Source organism: Populus trichocarpa, chromosome 10 (assembly GCF_000002775.5).
Source record: "Populus trichocarpa isolate Nisqually-1 chromosome 10, P.trichocarpa_v4.1, whole genome shotgun sequence".
NCBI classification, from domain to species: Eukaryota; Viridiplantae; Streptophyta; class Magnoliopsida; order Malpighiales; family Salicaceae; genus Populus; species Populus trichocarpa.
Genome location: NC_037294.2, coordinates 20,463,387 through 20,482,831, shown reverse-complemented (window position 1 = coordinate 20,482,831; position 19,445 = coordinate 20,463,387). Strand labels below are relative to the sequence as shown.

General features: G+C 32.7%; 1 protein-coding gene and 1 pseudogene across 1 annotated transcript; one reads left to right on the top strand and one right to left on the bottom strand.

The window, feature by feature from the left end:
* Positions 1–13,568: 13,568 nt before the first annotated feature.
* Positions 13,569–14,306, top strand: LOC7489634 (uncharacterized). The gene has a single exon (XM_024610725.1). The coding sequence runs from the start codon at positions 13,569–13,571 to the stop codon at positions 14,304–14,306; it is 738 nt and encodes a 245-aa protein (XP_024466493.1).
* A 1,629-nt stretch (positions 14,307–15,935) lies between these two features.
* On the bottom strand, positions 15,936–19,336 carry LOC7489633 (protein REBELOTE-like; annotated as a pseudogene).
* Between the last annotated feature and the right edge of the window lie 109 nt (positions 19,337–19,445).

Sequence of the window (19,445 nt, the reverse complement as noted above, 5' to 3'; positions counted from 1 at the left end):
CATAATAATATTTTTGTTTTGTTTTTATATTTCAAAAATATTTTAAAAAAATTAAAATTTTTTTATTTTAAATTAAATTTTTTTATGTTTTCCTAATATTAAAAATAATTTTTAAAAAATAAAAAATATTTTAAAATACAATCATAAATACATTTTCATACAAGCCCGAGACCTCAACATAATGGCAGTGAATCATTGAAGTCACAGCACATATACCTGCACAGGAAGGTCACATGACCGTTATCAAAAACGTTAATTAATTCTCATTGGGAATTTACCTTGTCACGGTACAAGACATGGAATACTATTTATTATAATAGTTTCATGACTTTATTGTCCCCTTGTTTTGGGATGAAATAGTTTTTTCATTGTGATGTAAATATTTATTTTTTAAATTATACAGAGTTATTTTAGTAATTATATTTGTTAATATATAATAAAATTATCTTTCAAACTAAATTTTTTTTTTTTGAAAAACTAACATTAATGGATAGTAATCTAACGAAACAGTATGTTTTGTATTTTTAAAAATTTTAATTTTTTTTGTTTAAAATAACTTTTTTTTATATTTTTAGATTAATTTAATGTGTTAATATTAAAAATAATTTTTAAAAAATAAAAAAAAATATTTTAATATATTTCTAAATAAAAAAATATTTTAAATTATCATCACCGCAACTTTAAAATGTTCGTTATTTTAAGTTGGTGGCTATAAAAATAAAATGCTTTTTACCTTGTCATTTTTAAATTCAAATTAAAAAAAAAATGAGCAAGAATTTTTTTTAATGAGTACACTTATCCAAATATATAAATGATCTATCTAACTAAATATATAAATGCTCATATTTTTTTGTATTTATTTTCTTTTCTTTTCTGTTTTAGCAGTCAGATGGAACCGTCAGTTTTTTATTTTGGTAATCTTCCAGTAAGAAATCCCGACGTCAACGATGCCGACACGGAGAGTTTCTGTGAAATGATTTTTAAATCAAAATTATTTTCTGTGAATTTTTAGATTGAACATGTGTTTTTAACTTGCTTTTTTATCCCAATACTCTTTCATTGAATTTTATTTTTATATTACAAATCTTACTACTAACTCATTAAATTGACCATAAAAAATCAATAGGGGAGAAAACACCAAAACTTTAATTTTGTCAAATTGAGAATCAATTGAGTGTCCATTTTCTTTCTGATATCACAAAAATCTTATGTCAAGCCAATCAGAATAAATCATCAAGTTTAATTCTGGATCAAACATATTGTAAAACGACAAGATTGTAAGGAAAACAAAGTCAAGTGATCAAAAAAATCAAATGCTGAAAAAAATAATTTGAAAGGATTCAATAAAAAAAAAATCAGTAAAATTGACTTAGATTTTGCCAAATCAAATATCAACCGAGCTATCATTTATTTCCTGACACTACAGTAATCTTGTATCAAGTCAATTAAAATAAACTGTAAAAATCAATCATAAATTAATATAATATAAAAATATCAAATTAAAAATAAAAAATTAGCGCGGCTCACTGTACAACAGTGTTTCCACCCAAGTTTTTATAAGTATATTAATAATAATCGATAATGTTTTATCTGCTCCCTGCGAGTGACACGCGTGCTTTCTCTGAGAACAGATTTGTAATCAAACGCTCCAATTCTTGAAAGTTGGATTAAAAAAAAATGTTCAATTTATATGGCCAGACAGGCCCCTCGTCGTTGAAAGATGCTTACCAAATGATAGGAAAAAAGAGTGAGTTGACGTTACAAGCACTGTCTGCTCGGGGAGAAATACGTGTTTCATCGTCCGCCAATAGACTCCGTGCACATTTCTTTATCTGTCAATAAATTCTCACTGGCAAAACTTCACATGAATTTCAATCGAATAATCGATGTTTAAAAATAATCAATTTTTTTCTATTTCATCCCAATTATTTTTTAATCTACAAATAATCTATCATATTACAAATAATTTTTAATTTCATCCCTTGTGACTTTTTATCTTTCAAGTTTGGATTTAATTCTTTTAATTTCATTTTTTTTGTTTTGGATATTTTTTTTAATTTCATCTTTATTGAGTTTTTTTCTATCAGATTTTAGCTCAATTCTTTTTTTTTTGCTACTCATTTTTTTTTCATGTTTTTTATTAATAATTTTTTAAATTATTTCATATTTCAAAATTAAATTGGATAATATTTAAGTTTCTTGATTGAAACTTGGATCCATGATTTAACAAGTTGCAAGTTTTTTAGATTAAACTAGATTTAAGAGATTCACCTAGGTTTGCTTGGTTCCCTCCTTCTTCTTTTTTAAGCTGATGTTTTATGTGTTTTTTTTTAAGTTTGACTCTTTTTTTTATGGTTTTCATCCATCCAGGTTGACATTGTCTTGTTTGATAATCTGAATAGACTCGAGTGTGATTTTTTTATTGTTTTGTTTTTTTTTTTATATTATTTTTATATTTTTGTTTAAATTATCACTTTAACCAATGACTCAATACTTTAATTTTTTTTAACCTATCGCTTTTTTTACATAAAAAAATTGTTCTACACACAACAATGCGTGGGCAACATATCTAGTTATATGCTAAGCTTAATGGTGTGCAAAGAAATTGGGATTCTTGATGAGCAAAATAGAGGGATATGTTGTCCAAAGTATCACATGCAAGAAGATAATTAGAGAAGATTATAATCATTCAATATCATAAAAAACATAATAAACTTGTAATGACAATAAAAAGGATAACATGTTTTTCTCTATATATATATATATCATTGAAACACAATCCTAGCACAAATACTAATATAATAAATTAAATAAAACCAAATAAATATACTTACTTATTGAAACACTTTACAAATTGATTAGACTTTATTATTGTCAAGAATTAATATTTTATTCTTAAAACTTTATTGTTTGTCATTTGATGTAAGAGAACTTTCTTCAACAATACCTACAAGATTCCAACAATACTACTTTATTTAAATACATTTCTAAACTAAATCTAATAAAACAAGAAAAGTGTACTTGATAATCTCTTTATAACGATTGAATCTAAGCTTTATATAATAATAATAAAAAACATAGAGCTTAAAAACAAAAAGAGTTGAGCTAAAAAAATAAGCGAAGAGTCATGTATTTATGCATAAGATTTTATCCAAAATTGTGTAGAAAAACAAAACAATAAACACTTTTCTTCAACTTCATTTATAAAAAAATTTAAAAACCAAAAGTTAATAAAATCCTTAGCTAATAGCTTTGATTATCCAATATAATTAATCAGAATTAAACCAAAATATTTTCAAATTTATATTAGAAGATTTCTCAAATGAGAAATTTGTCGAGGCATTGTTGAAAGTGTTATGAAAAAACTAATCGGATTCTAATAATTATGAAGTAGATAAATCAATGGCTGAATAAATATTTTTTTTCACGGACCATATTCAAGCCCTTATTTCACCTCTGGCAAAAAAATAATTATTTGCAGCATAAAAATTATTCTATAATAAACCTAGGACTATATGAATGCTAGCGAGTTTAAACCCAAAATTTACTTTGTTTAAGTACCTTCCTCTTCAAAACTTGGAGTGCTTTTTGGATCCAATATTAATTCCTCACCTTTCTACTAAATAAACCCTAAATTAACCATGAGAAGAACTTGTTTATGTCTAGTGTGTGCTATAATTTTTTGGAGTTTTAGATTTCAACAAAAATATATCAACTTAGAGTTAGAGTTATTTAAGATAATTTTTTTATTTATTTATAATTTTTTTAAATTATGTTAATATTCCATGTTAAAAAACTTAAATCAATGATTAAATTTTAATAATTTTTTAACTTAAAAAATAAATGAATCCCACTTTTAAACAAATTTTCAGCAGATCAGCATAGAAAATTGAAATGATCGTGGACTAAGTTCACGTTGGCCAAGATTCAGAGGATTTTAGATCAATCGGCTTAAGGAGAAAGGAATTTCCTCCTAGGATCTTCGTTTTTAATTTTTTTTTAATATGATCTGTGAAGCTTTGTCGGAGTACTGCTGCTCCTAGAAACCGTGACGTGCAACGAAACAAAAACGAACCTAAAAAACAATACAAGCTGACACGACCACTGAACAGGTCAGGTAGCATTTTCTGTGCAAGCATTCACACTTGGTTTAATAAGCTTACCATTCCAGAAAATTGACCTCGTGGAGTAGATATTTGCTCTGGTTCTAGAAAGCAAGAATAATAAGCCACAGATGCTTGGTAATTGAAGAATCTCATCTCATTTCTATCTAGAAGGGTCTGTATCATGCCCTCCAAGAAGGAAGGACGCAGACACACATATGTGGACGACGGAGAGAGCAGACTGAAGAGTATACATTCCATGTTGCAACTCTCTATTTTATCCGTCTCCAAATGGCAAAAATAATTAAAATTACTGGAAAAGATTTAAAAAAGAAAACGAAAAAAACAATGGGCAGTGACTCATTATTCTTCTTCTTCCTCGGAAAAGGCAAGACCATAATTTTGGAAGAAGTTTAATTCAGTAGGTAGTGTCTGGGAATGGGAATGGAATGATATTGCGTCTCTTAAAAATTTGATTTTTTTTAAAAATTAATTTTTTATATTGTTTTGACGTGCAGCTATAAAAATTAATTTTTTAAAAATAAAAAATATTATTTAAATATATTTATAAATAAAAAAACAGTTTAATTATATTATTAATCATGTTCATGATGCGGATGCATGGCCAACCGCATCATTGATCGCATGAACAAATACGTTCTTAAATTTACACTCGAGCTTGGAAAAACCGGCTAACCTGAGACTTTTCATCTCCATGATATATGATGGTGTAATTCAAACTCATATTTAAAAAAGAAAATACTAAAAGATATTGAGAGATTTATTAGGTGGGTAAAAAACCTAAAAGAGTTTATTCTTACAAAAAAAAAACATATACTTATAATCGTGTAAGAAGAATCAGAAGAAAGATCATATGGTGATAAAAACTCCAAAATGACTAAATAATTTGCCAACTACAGAGGCGCGTGATTTCCATGTCCTTTTGGCAATAAAAAAATCCAAACGCGGAGTATGATGTTGTATTTTACACGTCACGAAGTGGAAAGCCAATCACATACAAGTGAGTGCCTTTCCCTTCCACCTGCCCTGTTTAATACCATCTCACTTCCTGTATATCCACCTGTGTGAAATCGTTCTTCCAATTCGGACCGGGTTCACCTCAGAACAGACAAAGATTGGGCGACAAATCTGATGGAGTCCTGAATCTCTCTCTTAGTTTTCTAAGAACAGCAAGAAATTTATTAACGCAAGATACACATTACCTAGCATAAAAGCCAAGCCTAAATGTAACGATAGAAATCTAACACAGAATTCAACATCACGCTTTGGAAATAGAACACTCAAACCCTAGAAGGACGATAAATTAAGAAAATCTAGAACAACTCAAACCCATGAATTTTCTTGGAATGTCTAAACATATGAACTAGATGATCTTCTATACGCAAATCCCAATTTAGCAATTTAGAAAAGAAAGAGAACCGTCCTATTTGCTTCTCTTCATTTCTTGTTGTATTACTAGTCTTCTAGACGAAGTTTGTTTTTGTGGTGTGAATTTTTTTTAAAAGAAATTGATTTTTTTATTTTAAATTGTTTTTTTTAATGTTTTTAAATTGTTTTGATGTAATGATAATAAAAATAATTTTTTTTAAATATTATTTTAATATATATAATTTTTAGAAAACAAACCTACCAAATTATTAAACGGTATAGAAGTCAAATCTATCTGTATCAGCCACCTCTAATTCCCGTCCGTGTATCTCTTAATTTCTCCTCTATATGTGTACGTAGACTTCTTGATTAGCCACCCCATCAAACTACAATTTGACCTTTTCAACAAGCCCTCCCTAGCTAGTCCTTAATAACATTGATCACTTGCTTGATCCATATCCTTTTCTCTTCTCCATTCTCTGATCACGCAATGATTGGCACCAAGGAATTTGACCCTGAACCAGTACAGGAAAATACTAGCTTGCAGGATTTTGAAGATGCAGAAGAAGCATTCTCATTCTCTGATCTTTCATTAAAGAACTGTGACAATTATGGGGATGACTTCGCCAAACAAGACCTAAGCTCCTCTTTTGATCATCAAGATTTCTTTGAGTTTTTCAGTGAAGAATTTACCAGTACGGCCAGCTCTACTAATTCCTCAGACAGCATCATCTTTTGTGGAAAGCTCATACCTTACAGAGGAGAAACAGTGGTAGCTGAGACAGAACAGAACCTGGGACTCGCGGCGCAAGAAACAGTGGTAGCTGAAACAGAACAGGACCTGGGTATCGCAGCGCAAACAAAACATACCAAGAAGGGCTCAATCTTGCCATCAGAACTATCACCCTCTTTCAATAAATCAACTGAAAGAGCTGCTGCAAGAAGCAAAACTCCACCAAAGAAAAAGAAATTACAGAAGAGTACTGACAAGGCCCGTGAAAGTACTAACAAGGGATATGCAACCAGGAAATTAAGTGTTGATCGTAAGTATGACTGTTCAATGAGAAAAGGACCAGACTTGTCACCCTTGATGAACTCAGGATGTTATTCTTTTAGATTAGGAGTTGGGAAGTTTCCAATGGAGATGGATTTGAGTGATATCAGGATGAGGCAAGGTAAGAAGAGTACACCTCCAGCCAGGAAGCTTCCGTTCAATGATGAGTGTCACCAAACGGATAAGAGTGGCAAGGGAAAGAGAGAGAAGACTTTGTGGGGTTTGTTCAGGGGTAAAGCTTCTCTTGGTTGCATTCCACCAGTTTGAGTTAAGCTTTGGTCACCGTTGTTGTTCAGTAGGCCAAGTACGTTGTTGTTTCTCCTTAGTCTACAGTTTAGTAATCAAGATAGAGGATATGTAAAAAATAAAAAAAATAAAAAATATATTTTTTTTGTAGAGGATATATACTATTCAGTAGCGTACATTTTCTCTAATATTCAACCAGAAAGTATTTGAAAATTATTATCATCCGATTAATTAATTAAGATCCTTTCATGGTGGAGTTCCAAGACTCAAATCGTATGTTTTACTTAATTTATTCCGCACATTTTATATGATTATAGTTTATTAACTCTGTTTCGGAAAAAAAATTAAAAAACTTTACAACAACAAAAGCTTCTACAAAATAATTGTTTCAACTCTCTATCAAGTAAATCAAGCATTTAATCTGAAATGGACGGTTGGATAAACTAATATGACCAATGATCTCCATGCCTGCGCGCGGGAAAAAAAAAAGATAAATTTGCTGCTTTAGCATACATAAATAAATAATCAATAATTTTTTTAAAAAATATTATTTGATATATTTTCAAATAAAAAAATATTTTAAAAAATAATTATTACCACAAGAAATAAATTCCCAAGACAACAATAGAAAATTCCTACAGTGCACTAATAATTACAATTTATAATACCTTTTTCCAGGTTTAGATCACATTATACAGGTGAAGTTGCTTAATTACTCAATAGATAGTTCAGAAAAAAGTAAAAGTAAAATGGTTATTGACGTGTTGATGGGTCTTTCCCTTGAATTTACATGAAGACCATGCAATGCATGGGTGCGCAGAATCAACCAGTCAAACAGAGTGCGACCGCAACTGTAAAAGCAGTTTGAAGATTCTTACATGCGACTGCTTTTGAAGTTAATTAATCAGTTGATCTTGAGCGCAATCAATGCTTCACCAATTTTAAAAACAGACATGGAATCACTACGCACATTTCTTTGCTTTTACTGTGTTCTTATGTAAGATTGTATTTCCAGAGCATCTTATAAAATTATACATATCAATATTAAATTTACAATCTAATTGGTTTAGAGGGAGTTTGGTATTACGGTTGAAATTTTATTTATTTAACATTTAATTTTTTTTATGTTATTGGATTATTTTGATGTGCTAATATAAAAAATAAATTTAAAAAATTAAAATAATTTATAATTTAAATATATTTTTAAATAAAAAATATTTTAAAAAACAATTGTTACAATCCTATCAAATATAATATAAAAAAACTGTGTTGGACTAAACTTTAAATGAGATATATTGACTTACCGTTTTTGTTCATTTTAACGGTCATGTGATACTTATTTAACCTAAAACTAAGACACCATTCACGGCAAAGATAGAAAAAATATACTTTAATGACTTGCCTTTGAAATTAAATCCCAACTAGACCATCCTCAATTAGAATCAGCGTTATTCTACATACATAAACAGAGGTTATGCCAATTTTAATTTATCATTTGAAGCATTAGTTATAAGGCGTGATTAGGGGTTTACATGTTTAAAGTTCAGGCTGCGAATCTAGAATTGACCCGAGTTAATTAAATCTGTAATATCTATTTTCTTTTAATTTTTTTTTAAAAAAACATTGTTTTTGTAAAAAGTAGGAGATCAATTTTTTTTTATTGATACTTGGTGTCTAGATCAATGAGTCACTAAATTTAATCATCATGGCAAGGCAAGGCAAGACGAGTTTCAAAAACAAATACAAAGTATGAAACCGACTCAAAAATACATGTTAATGGGTTTTGAAGTTCAAACTTGTTTTGTGTTTTTTTTAGGAAATTCAAATTAATTTATACCTTAAAAAAGTAGTTTTTTTCCTTACCTGTCTGACATTGATAAAATCTCCCTATAAATTAAAAAAATATAACTTTGCCAATTAAAAAAAACCCAAACGCCGTGTATGTTGGTCCATTTTATACGTCACGAAGTTTCGAAGCCAAATCACACACGTCCCACCACCTACCATCGTTTCAATTCATCGTAACCATATATATATATATATATATATCCACTGACGTTGATTTATTTTTTTCGATTAGGACATGGGTGGGTAGCCTTAAACGGACAAGGCAAATCTGAAGTTTTCCTGAGAATTTCTGTATACGAAGATTGGATCTTATCCATCCTATTTGTGCTCGAACAGGACATTCATAGAAATATATTAATTTAGGAAACAAACAGCACGCTTCCTACCATATAAGCCAAGTCTAAATGCATGTAATTATCAAAATCTAATATAGAATCCAACGCAACTCGTTAATGAGAGAAGAGAAAGAGATGACATGCATGAACGCTAATAAATCAAGGAAATCTTGAAAGATTCAAGCCCAGAATGCATGCATTTCTTGCTGTATATATTTATAGTCTTTCTAGAAGTAGCCAATTCCATCAACATCAACCAAAGCTCATTCCCTTCTGTCTATCTCTTAATTTCCTCTACATATAATTTTATATACTTGGACTCCTTGATTACCCCCCCCCATCATTTGATTTTTTCAATAAGCCCTCCTTGGTCCCTAATTGATTACTTGCTTGAACCGTATCCTTTTCTCCTCCATTTTCTGATGATCACACCATGATTATAGGTGCCGGCCAGGATTATAACCCTGAAGCAGTACAGGAAAATACCGGCTTGCTAGATTTTGAAGATGTAGAAGAAGCGTTCACATTTTGTAATCTTTCATCAAACAACTTCGACAGTGCTCACAGGGATAACTTCTCTTTTGATCATCAAGATCACTTTGGGTTTTTCAGCGATGCCTCTACAGCTCATTCTTCAGACAGCATCATCTTTTGTGGAAAGCTCATACCTTACAAAGGAGAAAAAGTAGTAGCTGATCAAACAGCACAGAAGTACCAGGAAATTACAGACAAATCAAAACTTACCAGGAAGAGCTCCATCTCCCCGTCAAAATTATCGCACTCTTCGAGTAAGTCAACTGAGAGAGCTGCCGAAAGAAGCAATGCTTCACCAAAGAAAAAGAAACAAGAAAAGAGCGATCGCGAGGATTGTGGAAGTACTGACAAAGGGCATGGAGGTAGGAAATTAAGTGTTGATAAGTATGATTCTTCAATGAGAAAGGGATCAGACTTGCCACCCTTGATGAAGTCAGTATCTCATTCGATAAGATCAGGAGCTGCGAAGTTTGCAATGGAGATTGGTTTGATCAGTGATTTGAAGACGAGGCAAAGTAAGAGGAGTTCAACTCCAGCGATGTTTTCATCTGCAAATGAGAGTGATAAAAAGGATAGGAGGAGCAAAGAAAAGAGAGAGAAGAAGAATTTGCGTGGTTCGTGTAGGGGTGAAGCTTCAGTTGATTGCATTTCTTACTTTTAATTTGAGCTTTGGTAGCAGTTGTTGTTCAGCACACCAAGCTCCTGATTCTCTCTAGTCTAGAATTTGCTTAAGAATTATATCGTTATAATCAATCAAATTACGACCCTTTCATGTTGAGGCAAAAAGAATAATCATCAGGGGCGAATCCCAGATGTTACATTTCGGAGGACAGAATTGTATAATTTTTAATTTTGGAGGTCTATTTGATAGAATTTATATAAAATTAAATTTGTATGCACAAATTAAAGGGTGGATTTCGACAAAATTTTAGAACTCCTTTTTTTTTTAGGGGGGTGGACCCCAAATTCTTCCCTGCCAATCATTATAAATTAATTAGTTTATTCCACACACTTGATTTGTTTTAAGAAAAGTCTATATCATAATTTTACCTGATTTTACGAAAATTTGATCAATTTAAGATTGAAATCAGGCCTGGATAAAAAAAAATAGGAAAAATTATGACCTGGTATGACCAAGCAAAACTATGTTGCAACTTATTAATTTTTTTTTATTAAAACAATATAATTTTAATTTTTTTAAAATAAAAATTAATCCAAATAATCTAGTTAAAACCTAAAACTCAAGCCTTAGACATGATGGAACACTTTACCGAGTTTAAGGTATAGGATGTAACTTTGCTCCACTTTGAATTCCATGCGAAAAAAACAAATTCCATTTCATAATCAGTAATTAATAAGTCATTAATTACGAAAAAGAAAAGTATGTGCTAAGTCACAGTAAATATTGCACTGTTCTTAAGTAAAAAAAAAAAAAAGAGGTTAGGATTAACAATACTCTAATGTTAATTGATTTCTCTTATATTTGGCCATAATATTACTGTAAATTAAAGCATGATTTTACTTGATTATTTTTTTTAGCAAGCAAAAGAGCCCCTTATAGATTTTTTTTTTTACTCCAAAAATTAATAAATAAATCATTCTCGTTAGGTAGACTAAAGTGGGGTTGTATAACAATTTCTTGAAAATCAGATATAATATGGAATGGGGATTTATTTCATTTTGGCTTTGTTTTTGAGAGAAAAAATCAATTATAATTTAAAATGAAGGAGAATAATAAAAACGAGAGATTAGCAACAACTTAAGTACTATAATTGGCACTGATTAGCCAAAGATAGATTCCGAAAGAAAGGGTAATTATCCTCGAAAGGCATTCACAGACCTGAGGATTCACAGGGAGAATACTGCTTATGGTGTTGCAAAGGAAAGAAGCGAAGTCTTACAAAAGGCTTGAGGGAACGGGATCGGAATCATGACTTTTCAAGAGGCGCTTTATTCTTTCTTACGGGGATCGGCAATCAATGATTCTTCCTTTTTAGTGCAATATCAGATCAGCCTGATCTTTCCCTGCTTGGTTGATATCGGCTTGAGTAAAGTAAAACATTGGTCCCTGGAAACCTAAGGGTTTCTCCGCAAGTTTTGTCCATGGAGGGTGAGTCAGGGTGTGAGTTCAAGCTGAAAGGTGTAGTTGATGGACAACAGATGACTATTACTGTACCAGCGAGGGATGGAGGGGACTAGGTTAGCTGAAAATGGTCATTGAAGTTAATTCTCATGGAATTAAACATGTTCGAGTACCAGGTGGTACGATGTTGAAGTTACTCATGTCATGCTCAGAGGAAAAGCTCAAACGACCTTCAACAGAAGGATATACCTACGAGCGTGAGACAACCCTCTCTAAAAAACTCAACAAAATAACCCCGTAACTTTGGGAGAAGAGGTGCCTCCTCACAGAAGGGGTTTAAATACTAAGTTCTTGCGGGACATGTATTGATATGTTGTGCTTGAGTCATGAAAGATCTTGAATGTAAGGTAAAATTATAAGATTGAATTAATCGTTGTAATCAATTCATTAATCAGATCATTCTGTTATGATTTTATGGTTAAAAAAAAGAAATAAATTGTTGCTATGTATAAATGTATGTGATAATATTCTCAACTGAGTTGTTAAAAAAAAATTACAAAGTTCTAGATTGATATATTAATATCGGGTTATTATAGTTGGTCACGCTATTTTATACCAGAAAGCCAATGTATTTTATGATCCTGTTTGCTTCTACATTTTAAAAGTTTTTCTGAAAAAAATTGAATTTTATTTATTTTTATCTTTACTTCAAATTAATATTTTTTTGATATTTTCAGATCATTTTGATGTGTTGATATCAAAAATAATTTTAAAAAATTAAAAAAAAATATTATTTTAATATATTTTTAAACAAAAAACACTTTAAAAATCAACTATTACATCACCTTAAAAAAATAATAAAAATATAAGCAGTTATGTCCTTTACATACTAATTTCCGGACTAAGCTTCTTTTTTAAGTGAGGTTAATTCTCCTTTTATCACTAACAATATAAAATGAAAGAATTACACACAACCAGTCCTCGAATGATACAGTGCCAACATACTTGCTAACAAGAATTTAGCACCCAAAAAGAAATATCCTCGCTGACCAAGAATATTCTGATGAGGTCATTGTCATTCTAGATCTCAACACGTGGGAGACCACAGCATCAGTTGAGTGCTAATTAAGGCAGAGAACTAGTCCAAAATAACAATATCAATCACGTTCTTTATCAAGAAGTAAAAAACCCATCCCCTTTACAAAGCTTAACAATAAAAAAAAAGATTTAAAATTATTAATATAAAAAGATTTTATCTTAATTTATTTTTAAAAAATAAAATAATATTATTTTAAAATCACGAATACACTGATTCCAACATGAAATTTATGGTCCCATGGACGTTGCTAAATTATTATTATTATTATTATTTTCTAAAATATTAATTGCGTGCATGATAGTAGGAGAAGTAGAATCTCTCCGGCATCACATGAAAGCTCGACATAGTCTCCTATATTTTCTTTCTCAGAAAAGACAGCAACGTAGAGACAAACTCTGTACTAACTAACTAGTAAAATATACTAGAAGGCCGAGCCAAAGAGAGAAGAAATATTAAAAAAAGGAAAGGTAGAAAGAAGAGCAGCCTTAAGATGCGTTAATGGAGTCTCATCAACCGATAGAAAAACTTGACACCCAAGGCAATAAGAACCCACTTGTCTATCTATGACCGCCTGCTGTTCTAGAATCAAAGAATTTCTAAAACTATCCGTGATACTTGCCATATTAATTTATTTTTCTTTTTTCTTTGCCCTCTAGAAGCCGCCCCCACTCCCCATTAATTCACCAACTATCTCTAAGCATCATGTCAAAGCATCTTCCTTTGAGCTTCTGTTGAACGTGTAATATATAGTGGTGACAACTTTGCCAGTTTTTCTCATCAAACTACAGCAAAGCCATTTACAGACTTCCTTCATCAAGAATCTCTTCTTAATTCTTTTTGGATCCTCACCTTTTCTTGCCATTGTTTGATATTCACAATGGTTGCGAAAGAAATGAGCCTTCGACAGCTACAAGAGGACAGTGAGTTGCAAGATTTTGATGATGAAGCAGAAACACTATCTCTTTGTGATCTTCCATTGTACAACTGTGCTTCTGATTGGGATGACTTCTCCAAAGAAGATCAAAACTTGGAAACGTCTTTTGATCAAGATTTCTTCGAGTTCTTCAGCGAAGACTTCGCCGCTTCAGCCTATCCCTCAGATAATATCATCTTTTGTGGAAAGCTCATTCCTTACAGAGGAGAAACAGTAGAAGAAAAGGCAGAGAACCTGGCCGGAAGCACAAAGAAAGCGAAGGATTCCAAGAAGAGCTTTAGATTCCCTTGGAAATCATCCTCTTTCAACAAGCCAAGGACAACACCGTCAAAGCAGCTACAGGAAAAGAGTGACAAGGCTTTGCAAGTGCCTCTATCAGAGAATCATGGGTTGGCAACAAGGAAATGCGATGATAAGAATGACTTTTCGATGAAGAAGGTATCGATACTAGTGACCCCGGTAAAGCCAAGATGGTACTTTTCGGCATTTGGAGTTGGAAGATTTCCAATGGAGATGGAGCTGAGCGATATTAAGACGAGGCAGAACAAGAAGAGTCCGTCGAAGATGTTTCAATCCGAAAAGGGAATTGAAATGAGTAGCAAGAAGAGAGGGAAGGGACTGTGGAGTTTGCTTAGGGTTTTAAGGCACAACAGTCATCATTCGTGTGCCATGGCTAATTAGGCCTCGTTTGCTAGCGCACCCATTGCGTGAGAGGTCAGAGGAGTACTCCTGGCAGCGTGTATGGTTAACCAGGCCAAGATTGACCGAGAGAAATTGAAATGCAACGGTAAACTAAGATGTTCATTTTTTGTAATCACAAACGGGCCTGACTCTCTAGCTAGTATTCAACAGGGAGCTAGGGATGGCTGACGAGAGAATTAAAGAATGTTCAATTATAGAGGCATATCACCATTAAAATTTTGTTCTTAGGGACTGTACATGAACATGGCTTAGATCATGAACACATGATAATTGAGTACTCTGTATGCACGTATTCACACTTGTTCCAATATTGATAAGTGATTACAAGATGTTATACAAATTACAATGCCTCGGCAGATCAGTCGCACTTCTCCATGGTCCCAGTCCCAGAACACCGAAGATGGGTCCTGGTTAAGGAAACCTAATTGCAAACCATGAACAAAATTGAATTCAACTGACAAAATGTAATTTAGGTACTAGCAAGCTAGCTTTGACATTCAAAACAAACAGGTACTTTTGAACGACAAATGCCAGCTCAAAACTTGAAGCTTGGTCTCGTAAATTTGGTGAACAAAACTCACTGACAGGGATTTGTCAGGCCTAATATATCCAGTCTAAACAGAAATGAACTTGAATGTCGGTTTTGAAGAATTTTTAGAAGCCTAAACATGGAGCACATCAAAATTTCTGTAAGAAACTATAACTAGCAAAAACTGATAGTTTCTGTAATCTTACAAAACATCGAAAATGGTGGCAGGAAAGCTGAGTTTCTTCCATTTCTTTCCGCTGTTTACATCTCACCAAATACACTTCTATTTATTGCGAATCTCCTTCACCATTAACAGCCAAGTCCACATCCATTGCCTTCTTTGGAGGCTGTTGCCTCTTTTCTTTTGATTTCTTCTGATCCAGAGAACTGCAGCAAATATCATATTTTAAGAGCCCTTTTCAATTTTGTTTTTAGATCTCGTAGTCAAATTATACAGATTTACAAGAGATTGCACAGAGTTACTATCCAATCTTCACTGCTATAAAGGGGCACGCCAAAAATGGGTGAGCCAATGCAGTGACAAATTACACAACATTCCTGCTAGAGACAACTACACTAGGCTTGACCCAGTATGACCTTATTTCTACTGGTCTTGGACTAACAAGACTGGGGATGTACTGGAATCTCCATCAAGTAAATCAAATCCAATTTGAACAAATTTGATTTCTCACCATATCGAAACCAACACAGACCTGAAGCTCCTACATAGCTCTAAACATACTTGACTGCCTTTTCCACGTGTCATTGAATATCAACATTCGCCAAAAATGTGGAATGAAGCATCAGAATAACTCAATTGTCAGCCCAAAGCTAACATTTGGTTTCGACCAGTGTCATGCCCAAATACGTCAAAATACACCTCGCTCAATTGCCCCGTGCTTGTTTTAACAGGTTTTTATAGAAGGGAAAAAGATTTCTAAATAAACTCACGCCATAACACCACAAGCCATTGACTGCAGCAAATTAATAGTAAAAAGTAAGGCCAAGTAAAGGGAAAAGATGTCTAGATATTACTTATTTTTCCATTCATAAGTAGATTTCTAGAACCAGCTTTTCCAATGACACTAATGTAATAATGTGTAACGGAGCATCTCCACCGCATATTTCAAGCTGCAAATCAACCACAAATCAAATTTAGAACATGTGACATCCATCTAACACTACAAGAGAATGGGTCACAGACGCCTGCAGAGGACTAAAAAGCAAACTTGAAGAAATGATTCAACAGATTGCTGATCATTTGGTGAAAAAGAAACCTCATCCCTCTTCTTATGCACATACTCCACGTTCTGCTCTACCTACAGTTAAAAACAAGCACGGGAAACAATGTTATGTGAATCATACATCCTTACAAGAATCACCATAAATCATTAACAGTGATAAAAGCACTGTTGAATATCAACGATTATGGTTAAATTTATGAAAACAGAAAAGAAGAGATAGACAAGAACTAGCATGATCAAAATGTAAGAATTTTCCAGTGTCAAAATAACAAGATGCTGAAAGCATCTATTGCTTGGGCCCAAGTTGGGTTGGTTCTCCATGTAGACCTCCATAAGGATTGCAACTACACTCTACAGCTTTCATGGCAATTATTATGCTGACATGTAATATAAACTAAGTTTCAACCTCTTTAGAAATCCATATTGTTGGATACAATTGAATGCCATACTCTTTGGAAAAGAATACCTGATCAATAAAACGCTTCACCACATGCCTTAAACTCTCAATAGTAGTCATCTCATGAATTTTACTCAAATGGATGATTGGAATAATTTCAGGATCAGGAAATGATTTGTGATGGCTCCGCTGAGCACAGTGCACTGCCAACAGCTCAATAGCTGAAAAAAACACGTTCATCCTGGAAGTTTTGAGATTTAAGCCAATGCTTTGGCAACTGCACAGGAAACAACACTGTTAGCTTTACCAGGTGTGCAGTATACTTGATGCCAAAGAGTTACCAGGTGGATTTTAGGAACCAACTAATTGACATTGAAAGAGATCAGGTATAAAAGATTCGAACAAATATTACCAAACTAATTAACGTTGCGATGCGAGCCACATAAGAAACTCAGCCCAGGGCAAGTAAAATTTTGTACTGACCTTAACCGCAGAAGAAAAGCTAAAGTCCTTTCCAGGTTTCCAACTCTCCTTGCCTATATTATATTCCAAAATATCCAGCATTAATGATGTAATGGGAATGAAAAACCCACTAGATCCAGAGAGTATTCAACCATTGGTTACATTTAACTCTTAAAGGCATGTATCTTGGTCCTGGAAACAGAACAGCTACTCCATTTATGATCTGAATTATCGTATAGAGGCTGCAGATCATAGTCATGTATATTTACAAAAATAAATGCAACCCAGATAGCACACTGCCAGCTGCAAATCTTAGAGTCGGTAACCTTGTTCAGGAGAAACAGGGTACTTCATACGTAAGACTTGACTAGTGGTTTCAAAGTTTTCCATTTGGAGGTATTCTTCAGTTCCAAGATGACCTCTTTCCTTTCATTGGAGCAAGATATTCCCAGAATTTCATGGAATATGTTACCAGCCTTATGAAGCATGAATGTCAAGATCTTGCCAAAAGTGCAGCTGTCTCCATCAATGGTGGATGATTCAGATCCATAGTGTCATGCAGCCCTGTACTCATTTCATAGCCTCACAAAAGCAGGTACATTATTCTGCTCCTTGAGTACTACACATAAAGAATCAACAGTAGAACTACTCAACTTCCCTATTTCATTTGCAGATAGCCTGTCATTCTCACTAGTCTCTTCTTCGTCTGGATACTTCCGTGAAGGAAGAGATGGTTAAAACTTGTTAAAGGGAGGGAAAAAAAGGTACACAAAGCAGACTGAGTATAAGGTTTGATTACTAGAAATTACGAACTTCGATGGACGGAGCAACTTTTCATCTTAAAACAGATCGTATGGACAATAATATAGATGACAGCTATATATTTTAAACATCAAGTGGTTATAAGATAGATATACAAGCTAATGGTGCCTAGAATTAGCACAATATCCACACATTTACATTCTCAAGATATTAAAAGTCCAGGAACAGGAGATCAAGACTTAATAGCTTATATTTTCCTCATCCCATAATGTCTGAAGACGTTCCTTGTTGCTTTCCAAAAACTTGGCAAATTCTGGATCCTGTCAAATTTTAAGTGACAATGCTTAGTTGAATCTCTACATGATGACAGTAAATTCATAAAAATGGATTCTGCTCCTAGAAGGCATTTGGAGTGCAGAAGTAAATAAGATAAATTTAATATCAAAGGTTGTCTGATAAGCATGTAAATGCCAAAAAATATTGCAGATTATTGACACGAGGTCAAAGCAATCACAGATTTCCCCTTCACGATTAATTTATGATAGTTTTAGATTTTAGCACTCACAAAATTTAGCCTTGACCAACAAACTGAAGTGCTATATGGGAAATATTACCCAAGATCGAATAGATATAAAATCCTAAAAAACTTTGTTTTCTGAAAAAAAAAAAAAGAAGATTATGATCTCATCACCTTGGCTTTCAAGCCGTTCAACCTTGTCATTTTCTGTGCCAGTTCTAAATGAATTTCCTTGTTCTGACTGATAAATCACCATCACCATTGTTCTTTGCATGCATATTACTAAAAACATAAATATAAAGGCAAATTATAATTTAAAAGACTAAAAAATACCAGAAAAACTGGTGATGATATCCTGACCTTTTAGATGATTCTCACTTTCAGTTTCACCATTATATGAACAGCTTGCATCCTGAAATTTTACCGGAACCAAAAATGTTAGAAATCCTAACAGAGGAAATATGGCAAGTTAAGTTTACCGGAAAAAAGGGAGTTGGCATAACAAATTTCAAAACCTCAGATAAATATCCGTCACTATCCGAATCATCCTGGTCCATATCACTGTCATCTTCACCAAATACGACACCATGGGAAACATCTTTAAGATCTCAACTTCATTGTTTCTGTGTACAAGATAAGGATTTTAAAGAGCTAATTCAAATCAATAAACATATCAATCCTCGAAATCATTCTCCTGTACAAGCAAACAAGCAGAAATGAACTGAACTAATATCAATAAGAACCAAATGAGCTATTTAAGAAAAGCTTTTTATCATATATTAACAGGAAAACAAAAACGAAGCTAATCTTTCATGGTCAAAACAATGCGCCCCGATAGCTTTCTTTAGCTTCCACCATATATTTCTTTTCTTTCTCCATCTGAGTCTTCTCTCTAATCTCCTAAGCCAATAATTACTCACAAACTCAAGCTCAAGCAACCACAAAAGAAAAGAAAGCAATGAAGGTATCAAAAACAAATTTATTCATACTTTTAGCAGTTTTCTTTTTGAAGAAAGACTTGACCTTCATCTTCCTTTTAAGCACTGACTGTAAATTCTTCCCTGCAAACTTCCCTGCTTTCTTTCCTAGTTTCCCCATTACTTTCCCTTTCCTGCCCAAAATATCACCAAATTTTCTATAAAAACACAAAACTTGGAATGGAAAAGAACTCAGAAAAAGTTTTTTCTTACTTCAAGAATTAACGAAC